The following is a 17987-nucleotide window of genomic DNA, read 5'->3' on the forward strand; positions in this document are numbered from 1 at the left end:
AAGGATCAAATCCCCACGGATGGACATAGAGCTTGGCTGAGAGGTAGGGTCTACAGTCAGACGGCTGGTAATGTTCGAGTTGTCTTTCCACAGCCCATCGAAGAATTTGAGAAGGGGCATTGGCGGTGAGTGCATTTCGACTAGGCAGCAATCTCAAGGTATCTACTAAGGAGTGAAGATGATGCTGATGGACAGACTTGACATAGGTATGAGTGATTGGGCACTTGTTCGTCAAATGGAAGCAATGGATTCGTTAGTATTGGACCCCTTTTCTCAAGACATGGCAGGGTTTCCTCTTCCTCCTACTACGACCGACCTACATCCGGACGGTACGACTCATTCTTTCCAGAACAAGTTCGAAGATGATATCGCCGCGGCTCATTCGGAAAGCATACGACATCGCGATAAAGATGAATTCATCCTTCGAGGTAGTGCCACCCGTGATCTCATCTTACGAGCTTTTCAACAAGATTACACCCCATACGAATCCTCTTCCTCTTCCATCAATGCAACGCATAATCCAGTCCCTGATACAAAAGAGATGAAACCGGATGATATAGACGCGACGTCTGTCCCGTCCATACACACGGATCAAACTTCGGACACATTGTTATCCCGAAACGCCCTGATCAAAAGCTGGACCACACGGTATCGTGTCGATCATGGCAAAGAACCATTGAAAATTGAAGGTGACCCCGAGATTCCGTTGAATCCAAGTCAGATCAGAGCTATAGCAATGATGCTTTCTGAAAGATTGAGTTTGGTTCAGGGTCCTCCTGGAACTGGCAAAACCAGGGTGATTGTGGAAACTATTAAATTGTTGAAGTCACATTGGCAAGTCCCGTTCCCGATACTCGTCTGTGCACATACGAATGTTGCTGTGGATAACTTATTGGATGGACTGCAGAATCATGGGTTGAAAGCTATAAGAGTGGGAACGGAGGAGAGAATAAGAGAGGATCTGCAGAAATTCGCTCTGAGTGAAATGGAGAAAGAACATCCGTTGTATGATCAAGTTGTTGAATTGGAGAGAAAGAAGAAAGAATTGTTTGCTTCAAAGCCTGATCAGATAGCAGATCCAAGTATGTACCGTCCCACTCTCCACTCTCTTTGATATTTGTCCATTCCTTCGGGTCTGCTCCCCTACCCATCGCTACACGTACATCTGGCACTTGACGTGATGACTCGTCGTTTTCGTTTCACCACCGCATCACCCTCCTTCATCACAATCCCAAACCTCTGTTCAAGGGATACTTAGACTGATCACCAGTGGCGGCTCAGAAAAGAGGTCAACAACTACAAGAAATATTTGGTAAACTGCACGGATGGGAATTACAAATGCGACAAGACGTTTTAGCCGATGCTGATGTGGTATGTGGTTCCTCTTACGGATACAATGTCTTGTAGTAATATCACAGATCTGTGCGACTTGTCTTTCGGCTGCTTCTTTTAGATTACATCAAATAGACTTTCCCATGGTTTTTTTAGACGAAGCTAGTATGGCCACAGAGCCTCTGTCCCTTGTTCCTCTAATGAAAGGGGTGAGTTACATTGTTATTGAAGAGACGAAAAGCTGATATAAGTCTTCAAACGTGGCCATTATAGGGGATCATAAACAATTACCGCCGGTAATAGTTTCTCCACAAGCTCTGGCTGGAGGTTTAGGAACTAGTTTGTTTGAGAGATTAATTCATGAACGTAGTTAGTCGACCCTCGTTTCTTGATCCTGTCCCTCCCTCCATCTCATCCGTCACAAACCCCTCTTTACATTCTCCTCTGTCCCTTCACCCCATCAATCTCTACACTTCGCCTCACCCGCATCTGTGATTTTCCTCACTCGCCTCTGTACTCCTCATTCTTCACCACCTGCACGTCTGGGATATGACACGTCGACGTCAAAACTAACACTCAGACGTCCCATCCATCATGCTCGACACTCAATACCGAATGCATCCCTCCATCTCTTCCTTTCCCAATCAAGCATTCTACAACTCTGCTTTGAAAGACGGTACCGTTCTTTCTGATGGTCGAGTGAGAGAAGATTTGAAACCGCCTAAAACTTCTTACCTCGTATCGGATGGAAAGGGGGGTAGAAAGAATGTGACTTTTGTCGATCATCGACATCCTGAAAGTCCTGAGAATCAAAGTTTAGCAAATTATGGTGATGCTGTCAAGGTGGTTGATATAGTGGCTGATTTATTGGATTGTAATCCGGTGAGTGGATTTATTTCCCCGCCAACCTCTCTCCTCTCTGCTTCTCATACTTCTTATCCTCTATCACCTTCTCATACCGCTTTTCCCTTATTATCATCTCATCTAATATAAGTCTACGACCCACTTTTCACACTATTCTACCCACCATACCATCTTCTTTCCCTCCGTTGCTTCCTTCTCCCCTTCTACTCATCTGTACACCCATCACTTGCTTCCTCGTGAAAAGCCATATCTTCACTAAATGAACTGCAATAAAGTGATAGTCATTCCAAGTGTACTTTTAGTCCAAACTAACAAATAGGATCTCAAAGGATCAGAAATCGGTATAATCTCTCCATACACTGCACAAATCAGAATCCTCACTCAATATCTACAATACGACGAATCCCGTCTTTCAGCTTTATCTGATTTATTAGGAGAAGAAAGAGCTAAACAAGTACAAGAAATAGAAATCAAAACCGTTGATGGATTCGAAGGTCGTGAGAAACAAATCATGATTTTTTCAACTGTTAGAAATAATCATTCGGGTCATATTGGTTTCTTAGCAGATTGGCGTAGGTTAAACGTTGGGATTACAAGAGCTAAAAGATGTTTGATAATAGTCGGATCGGAGAAAACTTTAGGAATGGCTAAAGAAACTTCTTGGGCTAATGAAAGTTTACCTCAAGGTGGTGCGAAAGCTTGGAGAGATTTTATCAAGTGTTTGAAAGAAGGTGAAATGATTTTATCTGTGGAATGAGAAATGAGAATCAAATTCTGCATCTACTTTTTTTTTCGAGATTTTAGCTTGTTAGCATTTTTTTGTTTGGACTTTGATGTTGTTTTAGATGCATCTTTCTTATCGGGATAACTTTGATGTTGTGAGTTACGGTATGGCATACTTTATTGATTGGAGGAGGCAAACTTGCAATCATACTTTACTGATTGGAGAGACAAACTTGCAATTATGATGATGACTGGGGGACCAAGATAAATTCATGGAGGATGAAAGTCAAGTAGACATACTATGATTTGACGTTTGATGATCCACAAGATCTACAAGGAACTCGACAGTGAATGAGAAATGTCCAAATGCATTGATGAATGCATATCAAACTGTAAGAAAATGATCTACATGAGAAAAATCCCTTTGACCAACTGATAGATCCCTAAAATGTCATATAACTCAAATTTGATATTACGGTTCATCCGGCATAGGTACATCAGGGTTGAGAGGGAGTACGAAATCCTATTAGTGTCAACAACAGCTCACCAACAATGACTTTATGATATGTGAAGAAAGTCACTGAATCAGAACGGGAAGATCAACAAGATGGCTGGAATTAGAACGGAAAGGGTCAGGAAAAGGAAAGGGGGGGGGGAGGAAAGTGAAGGAACTAAAAGGAACAAGGGGGAGAAAACATAAGTAAACATACCATTTTACCATTATCACGATCAGAAGAAATGAGTCTAGCATATTCAAGATAAAGACGGAACATGTATACTTCTAAATCTTCTCTTCTCCATGCTGTATGTTAGCCAATGGGGTTCCCATCATATTTATCAATCGATATGTAGTTTTGGGAAGATCGACTATACGAAATGAAATGTATTGATGCGGAATTGGTGAGAGCGGTTTACGTTGGGTTTTAGGTTGAACATTGACATTCGATCCCAAGGAAGTGACGGATGAGTAGAGTGGAAAGACGTGGTGTGAAAAAAAGTGTAAGGATGTAATGAGAAGACGTAGTGTGAAAAAAGTGTAAGGATGTAGTGTGAATAAGTCGTGAGAATATAAGAGAAAAAAAAAGGACAAACTTCTTTCTACCCAACATTGACCATTGAGAGCTATTCTTCTAGCTACTTCATCATGTGATCCTTTTCCAGATGGTGTACCTCGGAAACTATTGTCAGTGGAGATCATGTCGTTGTTGACTATCTCTAGGTTGGACAGTGCTGTTCAATCTCTGGCAAAGACCGGGACGCGGAGGTATGAGAATCTTGGTGGAGCATGACGAGAACGAGGGGGGGAGAGGAGCCTAGGACAATCTTCTGGGAAGAGTGAGAAGAGTGGGGAAGACTTGTAATCAGGAGAAAAAAAGAGGGAAAGATTTGTGATCATGACAGAGGAAGAGATGAAGGATAAAGTGTGAAGGAAGAATGGAAATTACATACAAAGTCATGATCGAAAACAAATCTGAGTAATCCATTTTCGAAGGGACGTAAGCGTACCATTCAGGTAACGATTGAGTGTCTATTATGTAAGCTTGAGCTTTTCTCGGTCCCTCTACTACTTATCATTACCTTAAACGGTACGTTTCAGCAAGATGTGTGAGATGTGCGAGGGAGATAGGAAAGTAGAGATATAGAGGAATAGGGGAAGAGAGGAAGAGAGGACTTACTCCATTCTGGGAATACCGTAGCTTTGATGACAACACTATCATATCAGCTATAATTTACTATTTAGGACGTCAACTCACTTATGACTGGCCATGAGTCTAGGAAAACGAGAGCTCCAAGCATTTCCATCGGTCTAAACATCAGCATAAATTCATAGTATCATCCAAACTGGGTTTTCAACATACTGATCATTGATCATGGCCCGAAGGATACAAGTATGGTGGTTATAAAGAGGTAGAAATGGATTGAAAAAGTTTGAACCCACATCAAAAACATATTTATATCCATTACTCTTCTCAGCGGAATCTTTCTCGGCAAAATCAATTTCCTTCTCCATCTCATCACAAGTTCCATCTTCCCAATTACATTGCCAATGTCCTCCGGCAAGTTTAACATCCATATAATATTCTCCCAATTCTTTCAAAGGTAATTGAGTGAGTTCCGCCTCACCGGAAGATCCTATAGGTGAAAGAAGCTCTTCTCTCGCACCGGTTCGATCATTAGCTAAAAAGTGCAATCGTTCACGATGAGATTGACGCCATAAATGACCGGCACCTTTATCGTGGTTGAGTCCGGTGGAAAGACCGCGCTGTCGTCGTTAGGCAAAATTTCATTTGACTCATTGACTCGGGTCGTTCGAGCGTGACAGAGATGGAATTATGTAAGTATGACGTGTCGTGATTGAAAGGAACAAGAAGATTTGGAGCTTTAACGACTGGGAGGAAAAATGTTACCTACCCAATACAATTTCCCCGACTTTCTATTCCATGCAGGATCAGGACCAACATCATCTCTACGTCCATCCCTCCCAATGGGTGTCACAGGGATATCTCCGTTCAAAGTCGTTTTGGAAGGGACAAAAAGTGGGAACAGCTTGGTATGAGGTTTAGGATGTGTGTCGATAGTTTTCTCCTCGAGTAACATTCCGTGGTTTTCCATATACTAAGTCATCAGAAACTACTCCTTGAAGACACACCATATGCTGAACCTCTCACAGTGTCACCCAAAAATCCCCGCTTGATAGATGAAAGTAGTGAGTTGACATCGGTTTGGTGAGGGACAGAAGTAGAAAGACGACTTGGGGGTGGGAAACTCACCGAAGGATGTTCGCAAATGTCCATGGCAGCGCCATGAGCACTGATAAATGTATCTGCCGCTGGTAACTCTTTCACATCCTGATTGAGTGGACTATCAGGTGCGCAAGCTTTGTACCAGTCCTGTTGGAAACGATCTTCCTCATTGGGATGTGTGGAGACTCTGTTTTCACGAGCGGCAGTGATCAATTCCATTCGACGACTATAATCGAGAAGAATGGAAGGTTGATCGTGTATAGTGAAGGTTGCTCTATTTTTTGTCAATTTACCACTCCCTATACACTTCCTCAAGTCACATGTTTAGGTTACTAACCTCAAATCGGGTAAAAAGTTGATAAACTCTTCCATCAAGTTGATTTGACTATCCGCCCTGGGTCTGCTTGCCCACCATGTATCCCTCGAATAATCGTCGTTCCATTGCAACTCGACCTTGTTTTCATGCACGATGAGAGTGAAAGTTTCTTGGATCGATTCAACCTCGACGTGACGTTGTTGCATCGTTTCGATAGGAAGAGCGTAGAAGGGGAGAAGAGAGTTCATGATTCTGATAAGATTGATCAGCTCATGTACCCATTGTTTCATTTCCCAGCACATTTAAAGTCCCAACAATTCAAACTAACGATTCTGAAGAAATTTTTATAGAAAGAGAAAAGGGAACAACTCACGCATCGTATTCATCTGGAAGGAGTACGTTTTTATTTTGAGCAAATGTCCACCTGATCATCAATACATTCCTCGATTCCCCCACTTCATATCTGCATCCGACCACTTTCTCCTTAAGTGCGAGGTGGTTTCTCAATACATTATCAATCCCTTTAAGGTATGTACGGGTGAGATTTAGTACGAAGATGGGTTACTCACCAATGATCAAACCCCTTAGGAGGTTGTCTTCCCCATTTATCAATATAAACTTGAACAGCCTGTTCCAAAGTTTTACTTTGTCTTTCCATTCTTTCCTTCCATTTCCTTTCTCCATCCCTTAATAACCCAATGATAGGATGTGTCAATCCTTGAGGCATGATCCTGGTATCATTACTAGCTTCACTGAACTCATCATCGAAATCCGGATCGGAGTCCGTTCCACTAGGCGGTGGACGTGAACGTACCACACCTGAAGAGACCGTTTCCAAAATAAGAGATTCGGCTCTTTTCTTTTCGGCTATGGACAGAGCGTCGAAAGGTGAGAGAAAAAGACATTGACCATCTTCATCGAATTCGACCGGTCGATCAGGGGCGTTTGGATTGAAGATGGGTGGAAGCCATTTAGATGGGGAGAAATATGACGCGTCAGGTTCATGATGAGGTATATGAGGAGTAAGGGCTGGTGGTAATGAACGAGGAACGAAAGTGTGAAGGAAAAGGAATAATGAGATTATGGAAAGACCAAGGACTATGAATTTTCTTGGAATGGGAATTTTGAGCAATGAGACGGGTGGCATGGTCGATATATTTGAATGTGAGAGTTGACGTAGAGGAGATGAGGTAGGAAAGAAAAAAGAATATTATAGGTGTCAAGTGCAAGCGGAGTGAACCAGGATAGGAACAAGGAAGGGATGAAAAAGGAATTGGGGATGAACAAGGGGGTCGGGAGATTGGGTGATGGGAGGAGGGGGGGGCAGGGAGGAGGGGGGGATGGGCTGGGATGGGCTGGGGGATGAATGACAGGCAGGCAGATCAAGAATGTGTTCCTTTTTGACACCGCCACTTGCCAATCCGCCAACTCGTACCACGGCACACGGGACACGGAGAGAAAACCTTGAAACTTGAACACTTCAAGGTTTCCACACATACTTGGGTAAGTTTAGATCATCATTCGCAGGGTCATAATGCATAGATTTGGATCACTTGACAATGACAAACCATTTCCTAGTTGAGATCAAGGGTAACGATCATGCATGTTCGCTACCAAGACTACTTACAACAAAGCGTGCGTACACCCCTACCCAGCGCCTAACTGTCATCTCTTGTCCGGGGGGATGATTTAAATCCCACTTCCTCCTCTAAAACCGACTTACTCAATCCCGTCCTTTCTTCCTTGCCACCTCCATCTTTCTACGGCAAAACTCCGCATCCCTGCACTACTTTTCAAAGAGAGAGAATAGAAAAGGTTGAAGACGAAAGAAGGAAGAAACCATGGCAGCTCTACGATTCTGTGGTGATTGGTTAGTTGCTGGACTAGTTCTTCAAAAAGGAACAGCTGACATTCAGTAATAATCTACTCTACCCTCGTGTCCGTCTCACACTGTCTCAATTACAACACATAGCTGATTTTACAATAGTCAGATAATAACGCACATGTATTACTTTACATGTGTAGGAACTGTCAATATACCGAGAATGCCATACCGGAACCGGGTTTCGCTCCTTGTGTATATAAAAATGATCTGTTGACAGTTGCCAGGTGAGCACTTCCTTCTTTACTTTTCATGACTCACATTTTCTTTTCTTTTCTTCATTGTCACTCCTCTCTTGCACAGTATTATTGGTCATTCGTAACTCTGAATCAAGGTCTTGATGATTTTGATCATTGGACCATCTGAATCAAGGTCTTGATGGTTTCGAAAGGACGAACGGTGTTTATAGAATTTCATTGCCAGATTGGGAAAAGTTTCATAATGGTTGGATTTTGAAACACATGAGAAAGACAGAGAGAGATAAACGTGTTACATTGTTAATTGAATAGAGAACAAGCTGGTGAAATTCGAGATTTGGATAATGATCCAACTTTACAAAGATCAAATATACAATGTCCTCATTGTCAAAAAAATGGGTTAGTAAGAGCTTTCGCCCCACACTTCATGACCCATTCAAATCTTCCCACAGGAACTTTTGACTAATCTCGTGAATTGAATGATGAGGAAGGTTGGGATATCTGTCAAACATATGTTTCACCCGGCACCAGGCAACATGCTTTCCCAAGACGTACAGGGAGAATCTCAGAATTTCTCAAGCTGACTCGTAGTGCCGTCTTCTACCAAGATCAAGCTTTACGCGTGACGACCAATATGACTTTATTCTACGTTTGTGTTCATTGCAAACATTTATTCAGGGATCCAAATGTGAAAGTGCGATAATAATTCTTTCCTCTCCTCTAGCCATTCGTCAAACCGGCTCTGAAGCTTCGTGGTGGAAAATTGATGTGTTGTACAGTTGGAGTAATCATATGCATGGTAGACTTTTACACTCTGATATGACGACAATCATTCTCGATAGCAAATAGAAACAGCTATAAACATGAAGCATAACAGATCGATATGATATCTTGCTGATTTCTGACAATGTGATACGGATGTGGTGATATTGAAAAGAGGAAAAGAGATAATGATCAAGCCTGAACATCGAGGACTTTGACTAATCCAAAAGCGGCTGCTGCGGCTACACCACCTACTAACATGGTGCTCGTTGCTCCATAGAGATATCCGCCATAACCTCCTTCGGCACCACTACACGTCAGCCATTTGACATCTTCAAATAGAAGACTTCACTCCTAGCGAGAAAAGGGGTACAGCTACCTTGCCTTATACTGCTAGAGAAATCGAACGAAGGATATTGTGATGAATTGCCAAAGAGGCGAGAAACGGAATAAGAAGTGAGGGTGAGATGAAAGAGGACTCACGTGAAGTAAGTCTTGAAACCCCCAAAGATGAACAAGACGATACCCGTCACGATGGAGGAAACGATCAGTCCAACACGTGCGCTGGAAGTTGCCATGTACGGAATAAGAGGGATAAGACCTCCAACAAAGTAAGAAATACCGATGGTGAGTGCTGAGATGTATAATCTGGATACTGGGACTTCTTCTATTTTGTCAGCACTTTACAGTACCTCTATTCAACCCATATGGAGTTCTGACCGTAACATTAATGAACAGCATCAATTTGGAAAAAGAATTGGAAAAGAAGAGGGATGATATGAGGGATCATGAGAAGATATCCAGAGCTGCGGTGTGATGGTGATGGTGATGGTGATGGTGATAGTGACGATGAGAATATTAGTGTCTTTTACACTCACCCATTCCTTCACCATACTTTAACAAAAAAGGTGTTAATCCCATCTCTTGATTCACATCACCTTTAATACCTCCATCTTCCTCTTCCGTCTTTCTCAATCGCCATCTGAACCAACCTTGTCTTCCAACTTCACCCGCTTCGATAGGTAATTGAACAGCTGGTTCTACCCCACTTGTCAAACCTGCATTACCACCTTGATCATTTCCTTCATACTCGTATGATTTTTCTTCTACCGCACGGAGATCTTCACATACTAATCTTGATAATTCTTCTTTGACTCCTAATGGACCGAGAAGGGCGTGAACTTCACGTTCCATCTCTCCTGCGCAAGAACGAAGTACACGAGCGCGAGTTTGACGACGAAGATAATGAAAGTGATCTAATTCCGCTTGAGAGGCGACTATGAGTCAGCACAATCATTCCTAGCACATTGACCTTCTACTTGCCAATCCGCTTGATGGGGTCGAAGGGTGAAGTAGGAGCGATAGGATTGAAAGTTTTCAATAAGGAATGATGAGAGATGGGAGATGAGCGACACGAAGAGGAGAGTTTAACATACGATAACCACCCAAACCCATCGAGATAGCACCAGCACATAATTCTGCTAAACCACCTCCTATGACTAATCTTGACGAACCCAAATTACTAAGTCCAGCCGATAGAGCAAAAGGTACGCAAAGTCCATCACTCAAACCAATGATACTGAAAAAAAAACATCAACATTCCATACCCTTCTCCTTTGTCAGAAGAAAGAGAGAGAAACTCACACATCCCTGACAACCTCTGGTGAGATTAAATGACGTTCATCATCACCCTTAAGATCCTTACAACATTTCCCATCAGCTCTTTGAGATGCACCACATTTATGATCGAGAGGTTCTTCTGATCCTAATAAAGTTTGAAGTTGTTCTTCTCGGGTTTGAGGGGTGATAGCCCATACCGAATTGACATGCGTGCGTTTTGAACCTGAACGATGGAGTGGTACGGGAGCAACTGACTTGCAACATGAACCGGGGTTACCACATGGGCAAGAATCTTTTGACATTGTAAGTGATTTGCGTGTTGTGTTTTGGTATTTCAAAGAAGAGAAGGCAAAGAGGAAAGGATGAAGGGTGTTATATACAGTGGCGAAAGTTAGAAGGTTGTGACGAATGGTCGAGACGCCACTGGTCAAAGGATTTTCTCACCCGAAGGGCATGCGGGGCTCCGCAATACAATCACCCGTGGGAAAATTCCGAGAGACATTTTGTCCTGCTTTTAAAAGTGTTCAAATTCACTTCTTGCAAATACTCTCCTCGTTAAAGCATGACCACATGGTGTGCTCATTGTACTCATACTCTCCGAACATCTAGAACAAGACTATTCAGACCTCAATGTCTCATTCGATCGACTTCCACTGTCTCGCTTCCTCTTACAACCCGACCTCCTGCCCAACCTTCCTCCTCTCGCTCAATCACCCCTAAAATCCCCTTTACGACAGGTAATGACAGTGTGACCAGTGCCGAACAACGTGCTTTTTTCGCCACAGAAGATTTTCCCGGGGATCCTTCCTTATCATGGGATACTGCTCAGCCTATCATTGGTATCGAGCCTGGTCGATTGGTCGAAGTTCGTCGGTGAGAATCAATTTCTTTCAGTGCAGATCCTGTGAATAATATGGCTGATGTATAGTACCGACGTCAGTGGTATAGGTCTCATATTGGGAAATGTTATTGTCAGAGGTAGAAGAAGATTATTACTTTTAAGAGCTTCTGGAGAATTATGGCCTGTCATTTCTGCAGACGTCCAATTCGTTTTCCCTCAATCACTCTTAGATCCTTCCGTCGCTGAACGATGTTGGTCTCCCGCTCTGATTGAAGCATACGGTCGTGATGAAGATATATCAACCACAGAAATCGAGGGAATGTTAATCGCACGAAGGGAAGCTGTCATGGTAATGCGTCGTATCATGCGAGAAACAGAAGATATGTTAAATCAATTATCTACATCAAAACCTGGAAGTGTTGAAAATGTTTTCAAAACGTTCGCCAATGAACGAGAACAAACAAGTATTTCTATCGTTAGTACAGCTGAATATCTTTTGGATGAAAGAGAAGGTAGTATACCTCCACATGGTTTAGCTGCATATGCTACTCAAACTATGCTCATGCGAAAACCCGAAATGTTTCTGGCGGATACCATGAATATGTGGTCTTCTGGAAAATTCATCATGCGTAGTAAAGAAGAATATCGACGACTTGTCAGAGTGTCTAAAATCTCGTTGGCCGAAACGAAAGAAGATCGTGAATTACTCGATGCATTCGTACAGAAATGTCAACAAGCAATCGACTTTTCGAGATCTATGTCAAAAGGGAAAACGGGAGAAATCGAATTGGTTGAACATGATTTACCTCAATGGTCTGAAATTGATAAAGATATTATTTCCGTTCTCTATCTTCGACTAGCAGAAAGAAGATCCATTCAATATTCTCCCGCAAGAATAATATCTACTTCGATCTTACGTGCCATTGACCGATATCCTTCGGAAATCATCGAAGAAGGTCTCGTCCTTCGTTTTCTCTGTGATATCGGTGTTAGGTCACCTTGGGATATCTTGGTCAGTTCTCGAGTTCTACGCGAACAACAACAAGCTTCAATTATCTCTTCCACCCAACTACAACCTTCAGGCGATTTCTTGAAAGGAAACGAGCTCGATTCTCTCAGAGAAGATTTTTCCGACCAAACCGTATACGTGATCGATGAAGCTTCAGCGGAGGAATTAGATGATGGAATTTCTTTGCAAAGAATACACAATAGTGAAGATGTATGGGTACATGTACATATTGCCGATCCTACCAAATATATCCAACCTTCGGATCCCGCTGCGATCCATGCGAGTTTTCAGGGGAGTTCACTATACGACCCATCACGTTCGATCCCTCTTTTCCCATTGGATATCATCAAGAAAGAACTTAGTTTAGGTGCAAAGGTGGAAAGAAATGAAGGTAGACAAGGAGTTATGACTTTTTCCGCTAGAATCACTAAGAAAGGTGATGTTTTGGATATGAAAGTTCGACTAGGATGGATAAAATCACCTAAAGTGATGACTTATTCTTCAGTGGATCAACTTTTAGGTGATCCTACAAATCATGTCATTCGACCATTTGATACTCTCCCTTCAACTTCTACCACTTTTCAATCACCCGAAGTGACTCAAGAGGATATCAACAATTTAAAACAATTACGAGAGATAGCTATCACACTTCGTCGAGTTCGATTATTTAGATCAGGTTTAGATTGGTCACAACCATGGGCCAATGTGAACATCCTTTCCTCTCTTCCTCCAACACCTATCGATTCATTTTCATATCAAACAATTCCCTCTCAATCACGATTTTACCTCAACTCTCCCCCGTTGGACTATACCATCCCTTCTAGAGGAACATCATCATGGGTAGTTGCGGAATATATGGTTTTAGCCGGTCGATTAGCAGCTAGATTTTGTTCATCAAATGACCTTCCTGTATTATATAGAGGTATGGCAATACCAGATATCCTCCCGTCTTCTAATTCTAATCAATCTCAAATGACATTAGACGAATTACTCTCACGTAGAGATCCGGAAAATTTCTTATCAACTACAAAAGATGTTCTCGCATCTGGTTTATTCATGTCTACCGTCACTCTATCTCCTATCCCTTTATCACATTGGGCATTAGGGATATCAGAAAAAAAAGGTTATTTGAGAGTTACAAGTCCTTTAAGACGATTTGATGATATGTTGGTACATTGGCAAATCAAATCGTTCTTAGCTAGAAAGAAAGGTTTAGGAGCGATTAGATTGACGGAAATGGAAATAAAAACTTTGATGATGAGATCTGAAATGGGTCAGAGGAGGGTGAAGAATGCAAGTCAAGATGCGGATATTTGGTGGCAAGTACAAGCTATTGAGAGATTTAGAAATGGAGGATCTTCCTCACTACGTCTTTCGAATACGGCTTCGAGTGAGATAACCAAACTTCACAAAACAAGTTCACAACATGACCAAAATGACTTGAGCGTGATGAGGAAAAGGGAAAAAATGCCTTGTACGGAAAAGACGAATAGCTCGAATGAGGGTGATGAGATGGGAAGAAATGTGATGAAAGAAATAGGAAAACAAGAAGAAGTCATAGATTTAGGAAATTTAGAAGGTACGATAATGGGACATATGTCACTTACACCAGATGGAATATATACGATACCTATTTATCTTCCAGAATTAGGTACTACGGGTTTTTTGGACGCTGGACCTAAAGAGAATATTGGGATAGGAGAGACGGTAAAGGTGAGAGTATCACATACCAGATCTTTACCAAGAGCTATGGTCGTTTGTCGGTTAATCTAAAATGTGGGAAATGGGGAGGTGATGTCATCTCCGAACTTGATCTTCACTGGAGTCAGGAGTCAGGAGTCAGGAATTGAATGTGAGATCTCATTGAATCGTCGTGGAGTAAGGAATCGAAAGTGTAATCTCATTGAGTCATTGTGGAGTGAGGAGTAAGGAAAGGAAGGTGAAATCTCATTTAGGTGATTGTGTGGGATCGTGGAGTGATCGTATGGGATCGTGGAGTGAGGAATGGGGAGCGTCTTATAGTTAGGAATGTAGAGAATTGAAGAGAATATAAACACTATTCATCATATCATTGAAGGTTCAACATGCAGCAATTGAGAAGTATTTTATTCGATAAGAATGTCTTGCATTCTCATCATCATCTGATGTAACATGGAATAGGAAAGAACAACGACAAAGGGTATACGTATCATCTGGGTATAATTGAAATATCATACTTTTACTTCCGGGACCTCATGGAGTGAGGAACATCTTGTCTATTAGCATCTCTTACCTTCCAATATCTGTCATACTTATCACACCCCCCATTCGTGCAGGACAACGCGGACGAAAATATTCAACCTTAGATGTAGGGGATTATTAGAGGATGATTGTCCGACGACGAGAGCAGGTGAAAAACCCCTCATGTAGGTTTGTGTAATCTCACATGAATCCCGTACTGACCAACTCGTGAAATATTCAGTCGAGTCAACTGAGAAACGTTCACAATGGTTCTCATCTGGGAAGAAGGAGATGTGAGAGAAGACGAAATTTCTCACCTGATGTTGATCAATCGGATCACATTCTGTTAATTGAAGATCTGATAAACTATTCCATGGTGTTGTGTTCTTTCCTGTTGAACCATCTATGACAGCGAGACATTGATCTAAGTATCAGTATTCAGGATCAATATCGAGCCAACTCTCAGTTCGATGGACCAAGTAGGTGACATGAACCCCGGGAGAATATGCCGACGACAGGACTACACGAGACCACATGAGTTCTTAACCGAAATGGAACCTTCTGAATTCGGATTGGAGGAATGAACCATTCCCCCATTTGATCATTTTGTGAAGAATGGGAAATATGATTAATCCCAAATTTGATTTTGTGTAGAATGGAATAAGTGATCAACCATTAGAGAATCTTCGAAAATCCCAGTGGAATGTGAGTGACCAAGATGAGGGATTTCGTGGAAAGAAAGATGAAAAAATAACTCACCACCAGTAGTTGCTAAATGTAAATCATCGGTATATTCCCAATTCTCCATTCCACTCCCTTTCAACTGACAACTATCTATCCCTACTTGATCTCCTGTTTGAGGATTAGGACCTGCGTTCCAACATGTGAATGAATCAGATGGTGACATTGTCAATGGGTTTGAACCGTTTGAAATGGTTGTTAGATCGAAGAATTGGTACATTGCAGATGGATCGGTTGCGTTGACACAGTATGTCCTAGGTGTCAGTATGTTACCACCACCCTTTCCCCCTCCCCATTCTTTCTAATCAACCAGATCGTGAGCATGATAGTAAGATGAGATGATATGGAGTAGCAAGATAACTTAGGTAGGGGTGGGGGGGTATGGTTTGTTGTAAGAGGGCAATGAGAGTTGGTCAGGAGGAATGGGAAGGAAGAATATTTGTCTACACTCCCGAGGAAGGGTGGAGGGTCATTGGAAAGGGGATTTCTGATGAGTTGTATTGACAGAAGGATAGAGTAGAGACGTTTTGACTCACACGCCCAAAGAAGGACAATTCAAAGTTCCATTAACCTGTTGACAATCAAGGGCGGAAACGCAGAGATCAGATCTTTGACAAGCTGACAATTAGTCTTTATGTTTTGGGAAGAACCGCCTGATCTACAAATTCCCTACGACGAGAACATCTCTTTCGCTCTTTTCTGATTACACTGTCCATCGTCTCACAAGGCACTTGAGATCGGTACCGACACACTCGTCATTGGTGTGATTCACAAATAATGAAGATTCCCCTGCAAGAACTCATGTCTCCTGTCCATTCTCTCAGTGATGAACATGATCACACGCATGGTATTTAGGTGACAAGTTGGTAAGGTGAAAAGATTAGAGGGGAAGATATATGGTATGACATGGACAACGGATAAAGTCGAAGTACTCTAAACTCACGATGAATCCTACTGAAATCACCTTGAGTATCATTCATCGGTGTTCCAGGTGGAATATCCGTACAAATCGTATTTTGACCTTGACCTTCTCGAATTGGAGCTTGATTAGCAGTATCTAAATCACCCACAATCCAAGCTAAACGTTTATCAGCTTTTCCTCACCTCTTTCCCTCTCTAGCACAACTATCATCCTCTAGATTCCTTTCCCTTTCAATTTTCATTTTATTCTATTTCCCCTCATAGAACCCCCCAGACTTTGGCTAATCGGTTCCTCCCGAACCTAAGACTACATCTTCGGGACCGCATACCCATGGCAAATAGGCCAACCTCTCCCCTCTTTTCACGGTCAAGGACTACAAGGAGAATACAGCTAGCTTTCTTTTAATTCAATATATATTGAACTGAATGACGGAATTGGGATGTAGAGTGAAAGACACATGCGGAACAAGGGGAAGGAAGATATGATAAAACTCAAAGACGAAAGAGAAACTCACTTTGCTTAACATTATTCCCATAACATGTATATACCTCAACATTCCCATCCCCATCATCTAAACATTTACCAGCATCAACAATAGCGATATGATCGTCTCGGGTCCAAAACCAATTTTGTCCCGTCGAGTTTGTTACATTGTTCAGCTGATCATTAGCATTTCTTCCTGGATAATTTCATTCCGTCCCCTTCATATCTCCATTCAAAATTGACTCCATCGTATATCATCTTCATCATACCGGCCTAGTCCAGTTCTATCTTCATGTCCTCCATCGTTCTACCTCCAGCCTTGTGGCGGATGTTCCACTTGCTCGCTACACGCGACGACTTCAGGTCTGCTTCTCGCCGACATGATGATATCGATCGACATCTCTCCTTATGTCATTGATCATGGAATAATATGAATCACGCGTTGTGGAAATGTCGAACAAGATATAGTATTCGTGGGATGGTCATGACGGAGGAGAAAAAGCTTGGAAACTCACGAATAACCTTCCGAAGTCCCCGACTTCACCTTCCAAAACTAACTCCGTCCCACTCAACGTGATACTCCCAGCTTGGTTGAAAGATATATCCCATGTTTGCGCTTGTGTGCAATTGACTTTATTCACCACTGTTCCAGGTACGTAAGACATATTGGAAGTATTAGTCATTTCTAATCCTATCGATCCATCTCTCTTTTCTTTTCCTCTGACCGAACTATCCCTCTCCTCGATTCCTCTCTTCAAAACTCTATCACTCCCTTCCCTAACACTCCTCCCATCTTCGTCTTTTGATCCGGAGGGATAATCCCGGCTTGCCCTCACAGCCGAAGTGGGTACGTTCCCCCTCGCTCTCATAGGCACACTAGACGACGTAGATGAAGTCGATAACACAGTAGACAAATCTAAAGTCATATTGGAAGGACTCAAACATAAATAATCTCTTGCCGATACTAAATATACATTTTGATGTAATCCTTCTGCTGGCAAATCAGCCTTCTTGACTGGTGAGTTTTGAGTAGGTACAGAAGTGGGACGTAATCTTTGCGGACGAGGATAATAGGCTAAGACTAGTGGAAGGGCCACCAGGGCCAAAGGGGGGAGTCGCATAAATGTCACTGCAGTGAGCTTTTAAGTAGGTCGATAGAAAACGATTTAAAATACTCGATGACTTGAGAGATGAAGATTTCGGAGAATCAACTGTCGATCCGATCCGATCGTATGTCTTCAAGAACCGGCTTGAACTGATGACTTGAACGAGGGGATACTCGAGGAAAAGACAGATATGTGGGAGAATAGAGACCGAATTTGTTGATAGAC

At 42.3% G+C, this 17987-nt stretch overlaps 5 protein-coding genes across 5 annotated transcripts; 2 read left to right on the plus strand and 3 right to left on the minus strand.

Annotated features, from left to right (window-relative positions):
* Positions 1-3279: 3279 nt before the first annotated feature.
* On the minus strand, positions 3280-7126 carry TREMEDRAFT_43253 (uncharacterized protein; the record flags this gene model as incomplete). The annotated part of the gene is made up of 12 exons (XM_007003291.1): positions 3280-3442; positions 3630-3721; positions 4012-4097; positions 4369-4447; positions 4596-4630; positions 4674-4726; positions 4859-5182; positions 5332-5535; positions 5691-5937; positions 6001-6231; positions 6353-6403; positions 6549-7126. 12 exons carry the CDS (start codon positions 7124-7126, stop codon positions 3392-3394), a joined length of 2031 nt encoding a protein of 676 aa, XP_007003353.1. The 3' UTR covers positions 3280-3391.
* A 694-nt stretch (positions 7127-7820) lies between these two features.
* Positions 7821-8761, plus strand: TREMEDRAFT_29252 (uncharacterized protein; the record flags this gene model as incomplete). The annotated part of the gene is made up of 5 exons (XM_007003218.1): positions 7821-7849; positions 7896-7917; positions 7967-8088; positions 8371-8457; positions 8650-8761. 5 exons carry the CDS (start codon positions 7821-7823, stop codon positions 8759-8761), a joined length of 372 nt encoding a protein of 123 aa, XP_007003280.1.
* Positions 8762-8839: 78 nt separating this feature from the next.
* TREMEDRAFT_43257 (uncharacterized protein) lies at positions 8840-10742 on the minus strand (the record flags this gene model as incomplete). The annotated part of the gene is made up of 5 exons (XM_007003292.1): positions 8840-9130; positions 9304-9487; positions 9699-10097; positions 10257-10399; positions 10465-10742. 5 exons carry the CDS (start codon positions 10740-10742, stop codon positions 9013-9015), a joined length of 1122 nt encoding a protein of 373 aa, XP_007003354.1. The 3' UTR covers positions 8840-9012.
* A 260-nt stretch (positions 10743-11002) lies between these two features.
* On the plus strand, positions 11003-14391 carry TREMEDRAFT_43259 (uncharacterized protein; the record flags this gene model as incomplete). The annotated part of the gene is made up of 2 exons (XM_007003293.1): positions 11003-11313; positions 11369-14391. The coding sequence occupies 2 exons, from the start codon at positions 11003-11005 to the stop codon at positions 14061-14063; spliced, it is 3006 nt and encodes a 1001-aa protein (XP_007003355.1). The 3' UTR covers positions 14064-14391.
* Positions 14392-14522: 131 nt separating this feature from the next.
* Positions 14523-17777, minus strand: TREMEDRAFT_61071 (uncharacterized protein; the record flags this gene model as incomplete). Its single annotated transcript, XM_007003435.1, has 7 exons — positions 14523-14540; positions 14828-14934; positions 15270-15505; positions 15788-15869; positions 16195-16329; positions 16688-16832; positions 17172-17777. 7 exons carry the CDS (start codon positions 17775-17777, stop codon positions 14523-14525), a joined length of 1329 nt encoding a protein of 442 aa, XP_007003497.1.
* Between the last annotated feature and the right edge of the window lie 210 nt (positions 17778-17987).

Source organism: Tremella mesenterica (assembly GCF_000271645.1).
Source record: "Tremella mesenterica DSM 1558 unplaced genomic scaffold TREMEscaffold_3, whole genome shotgun sequence".
NCBI classification, from domain to species: domain Eukaryota; kingdom Fungi; phylum Basidiomycota; class Tremellomycetes; order Tremellales; family Tremellaceae; genus Tremella; species Tremella mesenterica.